The 14,231-nt window shown below is 43.2% G+C and overlaps 1 protein-coding gene across 2 annotated transcripts in view; it reads right to left on the bottom strand.

Moving 5' to 3' along the window:
* Positions 1-14,231, bottom strand: part of cpne2 (copine II) — a 401,061-nt gene that overhangs the window by 31,247 nt on the left and 355,583 nt on the right. For both annotated transcript variants that reach the window (XM_085991234.1, XM_085991235.1), the window contains one exon: positions 2,333-2,569. In XM_085991234.1, coding sequence (XP_085847360.1) covers positions 2,333-2,569 — 237 coding nt within the window. The remainder of the gene's footprint in view (positions 1-2,332; positions 2,570-14,231) is intronic.

Here is a 14,231-nt window from a genome sequence, read left to right as displayed (position 1 = left end):
CGCAAAATTCATCCTCACTCATTAAAATTATTGCAGTCATGAATCTCATCTAAAAACCCAAGCTCATTGGCCTTACACTGAAAAAATGAACCAATATCGGGTGTAGTCTAAACGCAATTAATGATTGTCACCTGCTTTTTTTCACTACTTAAAGGGGAGGTTCATTGATGCTGCAGCACCTCATTCTCAGCATTGTTGGGTGTGAAGCTGCCTCAGCAACCATAAGAAGAAGGACAAAGAGAAGGAGCACTTATTTACAAATGTTGATGGCAGATCGCCGCCCCAGAGAGAGAGCCTGGAGGTTTTCCGAGGAAGCTTTGGAGGCATTGGTTTTAGCGGTGGAGAGAAGGCAGGCGGTCTTGTACCCCCCAAATGGCAGGAGGCCCTCACCACAAGTCTGCCAGACTATGTGAAGGGAGGTGGCACATCACATCACGGGCAGCACAGTGCTCCCCAGGACCCACGCCCAATGCAGGAGAAAGTTTAATGAGCTCACACGGGTGGTCAGGGTGAGTGAAGGCTTCAACAAATGCTACATACCACCATCTGTACCACAAGCTTCACACACTGCTCAATGCACGACACCCCCAGCACTCACCCACCAACAATCTCTACCTAGCAACGCTCACACCTTGCACACAATGACAGCTATTCAATTGTGGCAGGCACAGGGGTCATTAGTTATTAGAATTCGTGTGATATGTTTATAGGTGCATTTATTAAGTGTTTGGAATATTTTGTGGTCTCTCTCATTTCACCTTTGTGCCCAGGAGGACACTGTGATATGATGTGAGACAGGGATTGTATGATGGGGTGTGGTGAGCTACGGGGATCTGGGGTTTCATTCATGTGAATCGGAGTCTGATGAACCGGTCATGGACAACCCATCCAGAAGGTCGATTGTCTTGCTGCCTCCGCCCTCTCTCCTGTTCCTCCTCACCCTTGTCCTCCTCCTCCGCTGCTTTGTCGTCCTCCTGAGGTAATCCCGCAGTCCCTATGACTGTGAGGAAGTGTTGTGAGCCGAAGCCTTTAACAAATAATGAGTGTTATCCCCGGTGTCCTGGCCAATATTTATCCCTCAATCAACATAATAAAAACAGATTATCTGGTTATTATCACATTGCTGTTTGTGGGAGCTTGCTGTGTGCAAATTGGCTGCCGCGTTTCCCACATCACAACAGTGACTGCACTCCAAATGTACTTCATTGGCTGTAAAGCGCTTTGAGAGGTTCAGTGGTCGTGAAAGACGCTATATAAATGCAAGTCTTTCTTTTTCTGCACTTGAATCAACACTCCCCGTCACCAAAAAAACCTGAAATAACTAAAGAGAGCCGTTTCAATTGCATGAAGTAGCAAACAGGCACTGAAACTGCAGAACCATGTTAGTTGGGGCTGATTGGGGCATGGTACCTTTAAACATCACTGCTGCAGCCTGCTTCCTGCTGGTAGATGCCAGCGCTCCATGTTGCTGTTCTGCGCTGCTGTTACGGTAAGTGGCTATAACGAAGTTGGGAGATCGTGACGTCCAGTGAGTGTTGCACACTCACTGACGTCACGATCTCCATGATGGCGAGGTCCCTGGCAATTGCATTCAGTGGCAGTGCTAGCGGCAACACCGATATGGCGTGCAGCGCTGGAACTGGCATCAGCTGTTGTTACAGCTGTCAATGGCGTTTTAGCAAACCACACAAAGTTCTCCCCCTTAGTTTTCTTTCTTTTTGATGGTGGTTTACCTCCTGGAAGTTTATACAGCATCTTCCCTGACCCCCCATACAGTTTTCTTGTTTTGCTGGTCCCTCACCGACAAACCCATCATGCATCTGAAAGGGTGGTGGGCAATGTTCCCCGTAATTTTTTGGGGGGCCATGCGCCCACTTTAACGGGCTGCACAGCCCATTGAAAAGTCCGCACATGCGGTTTTTTCAATTTAAAAGAAAAAACGACTTGCATTTATATAGCACCTTGCGTGGCCACCGGACATCCCAAAGAAGTTTACAGCCAATGAAGTACTTTTTGAAGTGTAGTCGCTGTTGTAATGTAGGGCTCACCGGCTGCGCAGGACCCCTGGAGCACTGTGCGGCCACGTAAAAGGAACATTGGTGGTGGGTGTCTTGTTTGTAACTCACTGTGAATACCACTGTTAACCGGTGGGCTAGGGGAAACTTCCCATCTAATATGGCCGCCCTTTGTGGGGAAATGCCTAGCCTCTGCTTGGGATGAGGATTGGATTCAAGACTCATCACCTATTGGCTATACTTTCTCTTTTCTACAGCAGCTAACAGACACGGTGTCTCTCAGTCATGGCACTATAGGACGAGACAGATAAACTTACATTTCGAAATTCCCGGAATGGCACAAATTGCACAATGTCTCGTGTAGCTTCTTCCCCAGTGTATGATCGCAGAACTCGATTGTCTCCGTCCAGGAACTCCATAGCAGCAAAGTCAGCATTGCCAACCCCTACGATGATGATCGACATGGGGAGCTTGGCCGCCTGCACAATGGCATGTCTGGTTTCGTCCATGTCGCTGATAACACCGTCCGTTATAATCAGGAGGATAAAGTATTGCTGGGAATAAAGAAAGAAAATAAGACTTCTTCTTGGCAATGAGCAACAGAAAGTACAATGGCTAAAGATAAAATTGTACTTGAGGGGAAATTCTCTGTGGATCAGATGCACTGTAAGATGTGCACATCTACTGAGGAGCCTGGTATTGGCAAACAGGCTTCAAGGGTGGAAGTGGATGCATGCATTTTTGCATTAACTAATGATTTAAAATCAACTTTGTTTGGCATTTGCATTAACTTAAAATAGAAAAGTTAGCTTACAGTTGTGCCAACTATCCAAGTGTGTGATGTTGGTGAACAAAATTGCAGCACTAGTGCAAAATTTCAAAACCCTTTGCAAAGCCAGTGATGATCATTCACTGTTATCCATTCAGTAGGGGGATGTTGCTTTCTTATACCCACATTAATAATACTTCATTAAATCTATGAAGGGGAAAAATGTGATGATATGAAATTGTGAAATATAGATAAATGAAGATTAAGCGTAATACGTAACCAATCAATGGCATGACACTTTTCCACATAAAATGTACATTCAACAAAGTCAAAAGAACTTCTGAAAATAATGCTGAACAGTGCTGAACCCTCAGTTTTTTTTCCAGCGGGGTAAGGATTATTATTGCACAAGTGACCTGTTTCTGTGTGTAAAAATAAATACAGCTTTGTTCATCTCAATGGCGAGGGGCTATTATACCTTCTTTCACTTGGGTGCAGGTACAGACCACTGAATAATTTTTTAGTAGTTAACGGTCTCTCATTTACATAAATTATTTTGACTTGGGGGCTGGCACCAGTTTACCTTATAGCCTTCTCCAGCTGTGGAATGACGTGTGGGAGTAAAAATAAAATCGGAGCAGTAGATAAGGCACCACAACAGGACTTGGCTTAGGGAGATGAAAAACATGGCTGTGGCTCCTGCTCCTGATTGCTATCCTCTGTGGAAAGTTTCAGTGTGTGAATGCCAAGTGAGGGCAGGCTCAGAGCCAACTGCAATGCTCCTCATCATCGAACATGAAGAATGGTCACTTGGCGAGGTACCAGAGGGCAGCAGGTGCCCATGGATCTGTATCCCAGCAAGAAGGTTCTTCAGGAGGAGTGATTACCACACGGGACAGGCTTCTGGTCAGGTAGTGAAGGCAAAAAGAGTAACTTAACAATCAGTTGGATGGTTTGGTGGACAATCTAATGGGCTGAATGGCTGTTCCTCATCCCTACCTGTCTTGAAATCATGTGGCAAATTGAACATCCAGGCTATCTACTGAGCAGATGTTTATTTTTAACAAAAGAAAGCTTTAAAGAACGCATCAAAGATTCATTTGTAGAAAAACAGGACGAGGTAGCGAGTGAAGTTGTTCTTAGACATTACTGCTGTTGACTACTGTGATGGCAAGGAGCCAAAATCAATTAACATTTGAATATAGTCATTGATTCTCCCTGGTTTCTGTTTACACAGAACTACCAAATGGAAACTGCTGAGTCCCATAAGTGATTCTCTAGTCCAGATTTGTTCTGCTCTTACTGAAATTAATAGGTTCAGAAGTAAATGACTAAGCCATCATAAGCAGGCATTCTGTGAACATGGAAAATGTACTGAATAAAGGAGCCACAAAATAACACATCAAAATATTTTTTGCATTTGTTTTCCTTCAGTGAATTTGATGAGGTTGTATTTACTAAACCATATACAGGAAACTTTGTGATATCCAGTACCGACGGGACCGAGCTGTTGCCGTCCCATCAAAACTGCCGGACAAACCAGCGCTAATGTTAAAACATACGGAAGCTTTTGAGCTCCGTATCTAGCAACAAACCCTGTTGCTTAGCAACAGCTTCTAAACAGTCGGCCGTAGCTTGCAAGAGTCTCTGTAGCTACGCAACAGCTTTAGCTAGACCTTGCTGAGCCTGACTGGTGAAAAAAAAGCAACGAAAAGAAAAAAAATTTACTGAACCGACTCCTGAATTTTGCCGGTGGCTCGAGCCTCCAGTTAACCTCCGGATAAACCAAAGTTTCCTGTACTGTAGAAGTTCACCAGCTAGGACTCAACAGCAGATAATGCAAGGGCATGTGTTTAACAAACTAATACTCTTATTTTGTGCCTAAAAGAACTCTGATAGTAAATACCTGCTTTACGATATTGATAAATTCTGATAAGAAGGCAGTGCTATGTAGTTAGCTGCTGAGTTCTGAGTTAGTCACCCTGTTGTCAGCCGTTCGACTGGTATCATTCATTCCTCTACCTTTAGCAACAGCAACATCAACAACAACAACTTGCATTTACATAGCATAGTAAAATGTCCCATGGCGCTTCACAGGAGCGTTACAAACAAAATTTAACACCAAGCCACATAAGGAGATATTAGGGCAGATAAAGAGGCAGGTTTTAAGGAGCATCTTAAAGGAGGAAAGAGAGTTAGAAAGATGGAGAGGTTTAGCGAGGGAATTCCAGAGCTTAGGGCCTTGGCAACTGAAGGCACGGCCAGCAATGGTGGAGCGATTAAAATCGGGAACATGCAAGAGGTCAGAATTTGAGGAGCACAGAGATCTCGGAGGGTTGTAGGGCTGGAGGAGGTTACAGAGATAGGGAGGAGTGAGGCCATGGAGAGATTTGAACACAAGGATGAGAACTTTAATATTGAGGTGTTGCTGAACTGGGAGTCAATGTAGGTCAGCGAGCACAGGTTTGATGGGTAAGCAGGACTTGGTGCGAGTTAGAACAATGGCAACAGAGTTATGAATGAGTTCAAGTTTATGGAGGGTGTGAGATGGGAGGCCAGCCAGGAATGCATTGGAATAGTCAAGTCTAGAGGTAACAAAGGCAGGGATGAGGGTTTCAACAGCAGATGAGTTGAGGCAGGAGCGGAGTCGGGCGATGTTACGGAGGTGGAAATAGGCAGTCTTAGTGATGGCCTGGATATGGGGTCGGAAACTCAGCTCAGGGTCAAATACGACATCAAGGTTGCAAATGGTTTGATTCAGCCTCAGACAGTTGCCAGGGAGAGGAATGGAGTCAGTAGCTAGGGAATGGAGTTTGTGGTAGGGACCGAAGACAATGGTTTCGGTCTTCCCAATACATAGTTGGAGGAAATTTCTGCTCATTCAGTACTGGATGTCGGACAAGCAGGCTGACAAATCAGAGGCAGTCGAGTGGTCGAGAGAGGTGATGGTGAGGCAGAGCTGGGTGTCATCTGTGTATATGTGGAACCTGATGTTCTGTTTTCGGATGATGTTGCCGAGGGGCAGCATGTAGATGAGAAATAGGCCAAGGGCAGATCCTTGGGGACTCCAGAGGTAACGGTGCAGGAGCGGGAAAAGAAGCCATTGCAGGTGATTCTCTGGCTATGACTGGATAGATAAGAATGGAACCAGGCGAGTGCAGTCCCACCCAGCTGGACGGCGGTGGAGAGGCGTTGGAGGAGGGTGGTTTGGTTAACCGTGTCAAAGGCTGCAGACAAGTATTATTCATCCCTCTACCTTTAGCAACAGGCTTCTGAACTAATTTCTCACAATGAATAACTAGCTGCAAATCTCATGCTGTTGGTAGCCCAAAATAGGTCTGTGCGCAGTCCTGCAGAACATGGCCGATAGTTCAAAAAATTGTAGCTCAAGAAGAAATAAAATATTCCCAAATCAGTCTTGCATTCCTTTTGACTGAACAGAGGGTGATTGAGATGTTTGTCATTAATCACTATTCAGTTGAAGCATCTTACAGGGACCTCCAGCCTCAACCTAACATTTCAAGGAAGGCAACTGTCCTAGGATTCCTAATATAGGATCATTAACTATTCCAGAGCTTTGCTTGGTTTACCTTTTGGAATTAGGGAGAAACTTTGCAGAAACTTCCTCAAGTGCTTAAATGGGTTGGGTGAAGTTCAAAGCTTTGAGAGCGGGACCAAGGTTGACATCCTAGTGCCATTCTGGGGGAGCACTGCATTTTTGGAAATGTGTTTCCAAACATTTTGGGATAGGTATATAAGTAATTTGAGACATGACATGCGATAAGTGTAGCATGGTGGGGAGGAAGAAGGTGACTTTGGACCGATGGTTCCCAAAGCTCCCTACCACTGGGATTTTCCTCATGGCAGTTCTGGGTTTATTGTAGACTAATTGCTAGAGGTTGATTGCTATGATTAGTCAACAACTCCATTATCATTGTATCATGCTACTATCAGGATGGTAGAAGGCGAACTAGATGGACCTTGACCTTTTTTCATCTAGCAATTCCTATGTTTCAGATGTGATATCAAACCAATATCCTGTTTGCTGGTTCAGCTGGATGTTAACAATCTTATAGTACTATTTGAAGAGCAGTGAGGTTTCCTGGCCAACACTCCTCCGTCAACCAACACCACAACCAAATGAGATTAAGTGATCAGTCATCTCATCACTATTTATGGGGTCTTGCTGTCATTTGCCAATGTAACAACAGCTACTGAATTCATTGTATGTAAAGTGCTTTGAGGTGCTACATAAATGGAAGTCTTGCTTTTTAATTTCTTCTTGGAATGCAGGTGACATGAGGAAGGCTACATTCAATGCCCATGTCATGTTGCCGTGAGAAGATGGTGGTGGACCTTCTCCTTGAACCATTGCAGTCCTTGTAGTGATGGTGCTCCTACAACGGTGCTAGGTAGGGGATTCCAGGATTCTGACTTAGCAATGATGAAGGAACAGTGATATGTTCAAGTCAGGATGGTGTGTTATTTGAAGGGTAACTTGGAGAGGATGCGTTCCTACAACATCGGTGCTCTTATTTTTCTTAGTGCTTGAGTTCGTAGGGGAGGGAGGTGCAATCAAAGTAACCCTGGCGAGTTGCTGCAGTCCATTCTGTAGATTGTACATACTGCAGCCTCAGTGTGTCGGTGGTTGAAAGGTTGGATATTGGGTCTAGTGGCACTGGTCAATCGGGCTGCTTTATCCATTTGGTGTTGAGTTTCTAGAGTGCTGCTGCAGCCACACCTACACTCAAGTGGCGAGTGTTTTATCATACTCCTGATTTGAGCCTTGTAGCTGGTGGAGAGGCTTTGAGGAGTCTGGAGATGAGTCACTTGTCACAGAGTACCCAGCCACTGCCCTGCTCTTGAAGCCATGGTATTGATATAGCTGGTTCAGTTCAGCATCTGGTCAACAGTGACCTCAAGGATGTTGATTGTGGAGGACGCAGCCGTGGTGATTCCAATGAAGGTCAAGGGGAGGTGGTTGTAGTCTCTCCTTGTAGATTGGTGGCTCTTTGCTGCACCTTTAAAAAAATTAATTCTTCAGATGTGGTCGTCGCTGGCAAGGCTGACATTTATTGCTCGTCACTAGTTGCCCTGAGGTGGTGGTGGTGGTGGGACTTCTTTTTGATATAAATAAGTGGGTTGCTAGGCCAATTCAGAGGGCAGTTACAAGTCAACCACATCAGTGTGGGACTGGAGTCACATACATGGTGAGACAGCAGGCTTCCTTCCCTAAAGGACATTAGTGAATCAATTGGGTTTTTAGACAATCCAACAGCTCTCCATGGTCACTTTTACTGATACCAACTTTTGTTATTTCCATATTTTTTAAACTGAATTCAACTTCTCAAACTTTGAACTCATGTTGTCTGGAATATTAGTCCAGGCCTCTGGATTACTAGTCCAGTAACATAACCACCACACTACCGTACCCATTGCTTTGATATCCTTCCTGTAACATGGTGACTAGCACACAGTACTCCAGATGGCAATGAGCCATTGCCTGTATATGCTGAGTATCACGTCCTGTGATGTGTGTTCTATTCCTTGCACTATAGCATTTTAATGTCAACCTCTACCCTCTCCCTTCAAGTGTGGTTAATCAGTGGAAGCGTTGGATAAATGAATATACTCTTAACAATCAGCCTAGTGTTGTAAGTGAAGAGTGAAGACAGCTCACTTCATAGGCACTTCATATAGCATACTTGAATTTCTATTATATGCTCACAAAGCTCTGTGCTGGGTGCCCTAAAAGTGAACATTTACTCCATGCACCATAGTTTGACTCCAGGCTTAATAGCCCTCGAAATTGGTATCTTCAGGTTATACTAGAACTAGCAGGTTTTCACATGATTCTATTTTAATCAATGTGGGAGCTAAACCTCTAACAAGAGGGCAGCTTAAACACTAAGCAAATCAGGCACTACTAAGGCCATCACAATCGGCTATTCCCTGGCCTTGGGGAAAAACTCCTTAGTGAGTAGAGAATGAATGTTGCTGTTCCTAGAGACAGTAAAATATGAATAGAAGATGTAGCGATTACATGGAAAAAAACCAGCCTTTGAATAATGGGAATATGATTTGATTATATTAATTGATTGGGGCCTTGTTTTTTTTACATGGTGGACATGGTAAAGGTACACTCCAATCCACCACACCAGGTGCATGAACCACAAGTCTTGTTAACTCAATTGAGAATGTATGAAAATCCATATATTAATGAGGGTAGAATGAGATGCGGCTGCGTGGAGAAATAGGGCAGAACAGATACATGTTTATTAATTCAGTATTTTGTCTTTATTGGTTTGCATGCATTTTACTAAATATACTTTAAAATAGGGACTGCATCCCTCTCATTATTTTATGCAACTACTTTATTTTTAGAATGATAATGGGCCTATCATTGTATGGCAACTGGTTTAAAAGAAATACAGTTGGAACAGTCTCAAAATGGAACTCGTAGCAAAAATAATAGCAGTGGAAGATTCTCAAATCAGTATTCTTTTGTTTGTTTGCAGCTTTATTTATTTTATAGCAAGATAGGTTCACAAGGAATTGGATCTTATATTCCCCCCCCCCCACCCCGCCCCATACACCTACTCATGGCTGTTCCTCCTAGTCTGACCTACCTTCCAATTCTAACGTGTTACTCCACATATATAAAAATAGCTCAATATAAAATCCTCATATTTTCAACTACGTTAACGTAGAAAAGCTTCCAAACAAGCAATCTCTTGCCAGAACCATACCACTAGTGAATGACACATTCCTTTGGCCAAGAGCTTCTCAATGACTTCTTCTGCCACAGCACTCACTTTACTGATTGGCCTGTGAGGACAAGGAGAAAGACTGCAGGGAGGACAGCCAAAATGCAGACCAAGGCACCGTGGCTCAGAAGGCTGTCCAAGGGGGGGCGAGGGGGAGGTTGGGAAAGCAAAATAGAAATGTGGTAGTGATAGGGGACTCTATAATTAGAGGGATAGATAGCGTCCTCTGCAGCCAAGAACGAGAATCCCGAAGGGTGTGTTGCATACCCGGTGCCAGGGTAAGGGATATCTCACGGCGGCTGGAGAGGAACTTGGAAAGGGAGGGGGTAAATCTAGTTGTCTTGGTCTATGTTGGAACAAACGACAGAGGTAGGAACAGGGAGGAGGTCCTGCTGAAAGAGTATCAGGAGTTAGGCTCTAAATTAAAAAGCAGGACCTCAAGGGTAATGATCTCTGGATTAATGCCTGAGCCACGTGCAAATTGGCATAGAAGCAGACAGATCAGGAGAATTAACACATGGCTAAAGGGCTGGTGTGGGAAAGAGGGGTTCCTTTTCATGGGACACTGGCACCAGTTATGGGGCAGGAGGGAACTGTACCAATGGAATGGGCTCCACCTGAACCGGGATGGGACCCGTGTCCTAGCGGAAAGGGTAAATAGGGAGGTGGCAAAGGCGTTAAACCAGTAAGATGGGGGTAGGGCTCTATAAGAAACATAACCAGCCTAATTATAAACAAAAAGAGAGCATAGGAAAGAATAAAGGGAGTACATTGATGGCAAGGGAATAAGCAGAGTTATAGAACAGGAGTCTAAAAAGATGGTTAAACATAAAGTGAGAGGAAATTCTATTAAAAATGAGTTAAACTGTTTGTACAGCAATGCACACAGTGTCCGTAATAAAATAGGGGAGCTGGAGGCAATCATACGTTGTGAGGAACCAAACAAAGTCGGGATTACTGAGACATGGCTGCAGAAAAGTCAGGACTGGGAATTAAACATTGCAGGGTATAACATATTTAGAAAAGATAGAGAGGGAAAAAGGGGAAGTGGAGTAGCTGTACTTGTTAGGGATAACATAATGGCAGTAGAAAAAAGTGATGCAGCTATCAGCAAGTCAAAAATAGAATCCATATGGATAGAGATAAAAGATAATAAAGGATCAATCACACTGATACGTGTAGTCTACATACCACCTAATAGTGGAAGGGAGGTGGAGGAAGAAATATGCAGACAAATGAGGGAAATGAGTAAAAAACATAGAATAATAATCATGGAGGATTTCAACTACCCCGATATTAACTGAACAGAAGAGGTAGGTAAAGGGAATAGAGTTCCTACAATGTGTACAGGACTCCTTTCTAACCCAATATGTAAAAAGCCCAACAAGGGAGGATTCGCTATTGGATCTAATAGTGGGGAATGAACCAGAGCAGATAAGAGAAGTAAAAGTAGGGGAACATCTAGGCAATAGTGACCACAATATAATACGCTTTAAGATGATAATTCAGAAGGACATAAGTATGATGAAAACCAGGGTAATAGGTTGGAGAAAAGCTGATTTTTGAGGGGCTGAGAATAGAACTTGGGAAAATAAAATGGGTAACAATATTGGCAAACAATGATGTAAAACAACAATGGGAAACATTTAAAATAGTGTTCAACAGAGTGCAGGAACAATATATTCTGCTAAAAGGAAAGAATAAACTAAACACTAATGAGACTCCATGGATGAATAAAGCCATAAGGGAACAATTGAGGGTAAGGAAAGAGGCATACATTAAGTGCACTGAAAGCAGGGGAGTGCATGATAAGGGAGAATACGAAGAGATTAGGAGAGAAGTCAAAAAAACAATTAGAAAGGCAAAGAGGAACTATGAAATTAAATTATCAAAGAACATAAAACAAAATAGTAAAATATTTTACAGGCACATCAATAAAAAAAGGAAGGTTGGGATGGGAATAAGGCCATTAAGGGATAGACAGGATAATACCACAGGTAATGACAGAGAGATGGCAGAAATATTAAATAATTATTTTGCTTCAGTATTTACCAGGGAGATAGAACAGGTGGACATGACATTGGATGATGAGATTAGTAATGAGATAAGTGCATTTAAAATAAAGAGGGGATATATTAAATAAACTAATCAAACTCAAAGAGGATAAAACCCCTGGTCTGGATGGATTGCATCCACACATTTTAAAATAATCTAAGGAAGAGATAGCAGAGGCATTACTACAGATATTTAATAATTTGTTAAAAAAAGGTGTAGTGCTAGAGGACTGGCGGATAGCTAACATAATATCTATATTTAAGAAGGGAAATAGAACATGCCCAGGGAATTATAGACCAGTCAGCTTAATATCGGTGTTAGGAAAAATAATGGAATCCCTACTAAAGGAGAAAATAGAAGAACATCTAGAAACCAAAAACACAGTAATGAATAGTCAGCATGGATTTCAAAAGGGAAAGTCTTGCTAGACCAACCTCATTGAATTTTTTGAAGAGGTAACAGAGAGAGTAGACAATGGTAATGCAGTTGATGTAATTTATCTAGATTTCCAAAAGGCCTTCGATAAGGTACCTCATAATAGACTGATGAACAAGGTCAGAGAATGCGGAGTCAGGGGACAAGTAGCAGAATGGATAGCTAGCTGGCTCTAAGACAGAAAGCAGAGAGTAGGGGCAAGAGGTAGATATTCACAATGGCAGAAGTTGGATAGTGGTGTTCCACAAGGATCAGTGCTGGGACCACTGTGGTTCACAATTTATATTAATTTAGACTTTGGAATCAGAAACACAATTTCTAAATTTGCGGATGACACCAAATTGGGGGGAGGGATAGTCAATACTGAGGAGGACTGCAACAAATTACAGGAGGACATTAATAAAGCTGCAGAATGGGCATATAATTGGCAAATGAAGTTCAACACAGATAAACGTGAGGTATTACATTTTGGTAGAAAGAATAGGGAGGTCACTTATTACTTGGTGGGCGTGAGTCTAGGTGGGGTAGAGGAACAAAGGGATCTGGGAGTACAAATACACAAATCACTAAAAGTGGCGATACAGGTTAGCAAGCCATAAAAAATGCAAACCAAGCACTAAGGTTTATTTCTAGAGGTATATAATTGAAAAGTAGGGAAGTTATGCTAAACCTGCATCGAACTTTGGTTAGACCACACTTGGAGTACTGCGTACAGTTCTGGTCGTCACATTATAAAAAGGATATAGAGGCACTGGAGAGGGTGCAGAGAAGATTTACAAGGATTTTATCAGAAATGCGAGGGTATACATATCAGGAAAGAATGAACAGGCTGGGTCTCTTTTCGCTTGAAAAAAGGTGACTGAGGGATGACCTAATAGAGGTCTTTAAAATTATGAAATGTTTTGATAGAGTGGATACAGAGAGAATGTTTCCACTTGTGGAGAAGAGCATAACTAGAGGCCATCACTATAAGATAGTCACCAAGAAATCCAACAGGGAATTCAGAAGAAACTTCTTTACCCAGAGAGTGGTGAGAATGTGGAACTCGCTACCACAGGGAGTGAAGCAAAAAGTATAGATGCATGTATGAGGGAGAAGGGAATAGAGGATTATGTTGATAGATTTAGATGAGGAAAGACGGGAGGAGGCTCAAGTGGAGCATAAACGCCGGCATGGACTGGTTGGGCCAAATGGCCTGTTTCTGTGCTGTATATCCCATGCAATCTTATGATTGAATTTTTTTGATGATATGTAGGAGTACTTAAAGCCATTCTGAAAGCCTCAAGAAGTGACTGATAGGTGAAGTCACAGGGGTCAAGGTACAAGAACAGATATTGGGGTTGATTTTGCAAGTCCTCGCACAAGCAGAAAAATCACAGGCAGTGGGCCAACTTTCCAGTGCGTGCCCATGAGGTTGGGTTGTCAACCCTCCAGGCTTGTCTTGGAGTCTCCAGGAATTAAAGATTCATCTCCTTGACACTGCTGCGAGCAACCAAGGAGAAAACTCATTCAGATATTTAAAAAAAGGTTGAACACTTTCATTCAATAGTTATTATAAAAATATTTGAGATGGGAATAAAGGCTGCTTGACCGGCTGGGGCAGGTGGAGGTGGGAGGTCATGCGATGAAACGTGAAGCAATATGTCCCACCAGAGTTGGCAATTCTATCATGAGGTGCAAGATACATGATACGTGCGAGAGTTTATAAAACCTACCCATCTGTTTCAGAATAACACTGGTTTCAATGGGAGTTAGGGAGGAACAGTGGATTAACACATAGGCAAGGACTTCCCACTTTGGTGTGATGTCGATGGAATACCTTTGACGCAGCCTTTGTGTCCAGAACTAGCCGCGCCTCTAGCCAAGCTGTTCCAGTACAGCTACAGCACAGCCATCTACCCGACAATGTGGAAAACAGCCCAGGTATGCCCTGTCCATAAAAAGCAGGACAAATCCAATCTGGCCAAGTACTGCCCCATCAGTCTACTCTCAATTATCAGCAAAGTGATGGAAGTTGTCGCTGACAGTGCTATCAAGCGGCACTTACTCACCAATAACCTGCTCACTGATGCTCACATTGAGTTCTGCCAGGACCAGTCGGCTCCCAACCTCATCACAGCCTTGGTCCAAACATGGACAAACGGGCTGAATTCCGGAGGTGAGGTGAGAGTGACTGCCCTTAACATCAAG

The sequence above is a fragment of the Somniosus microcephalus genome, chromosome 6 (genome assembly GCF_052327205.1).
Source record: "Somniosus microcephalus isolate GS21.2 chromosome 6, FLI_Smic_1.0, whole genome shotgun sequence".
Lineage (NCBI taxonomy): Eukaryota > Metazoa > Chordata > Chondrichthyes > Squaliformes > Somniosidae > Somniosus > Somniosus microcephalus.
The sequence above is the reverse complement of the archived record's forward strand: the minus strand, read 5'-3'. Positions and strand labels throughout refer to the sequence as shown.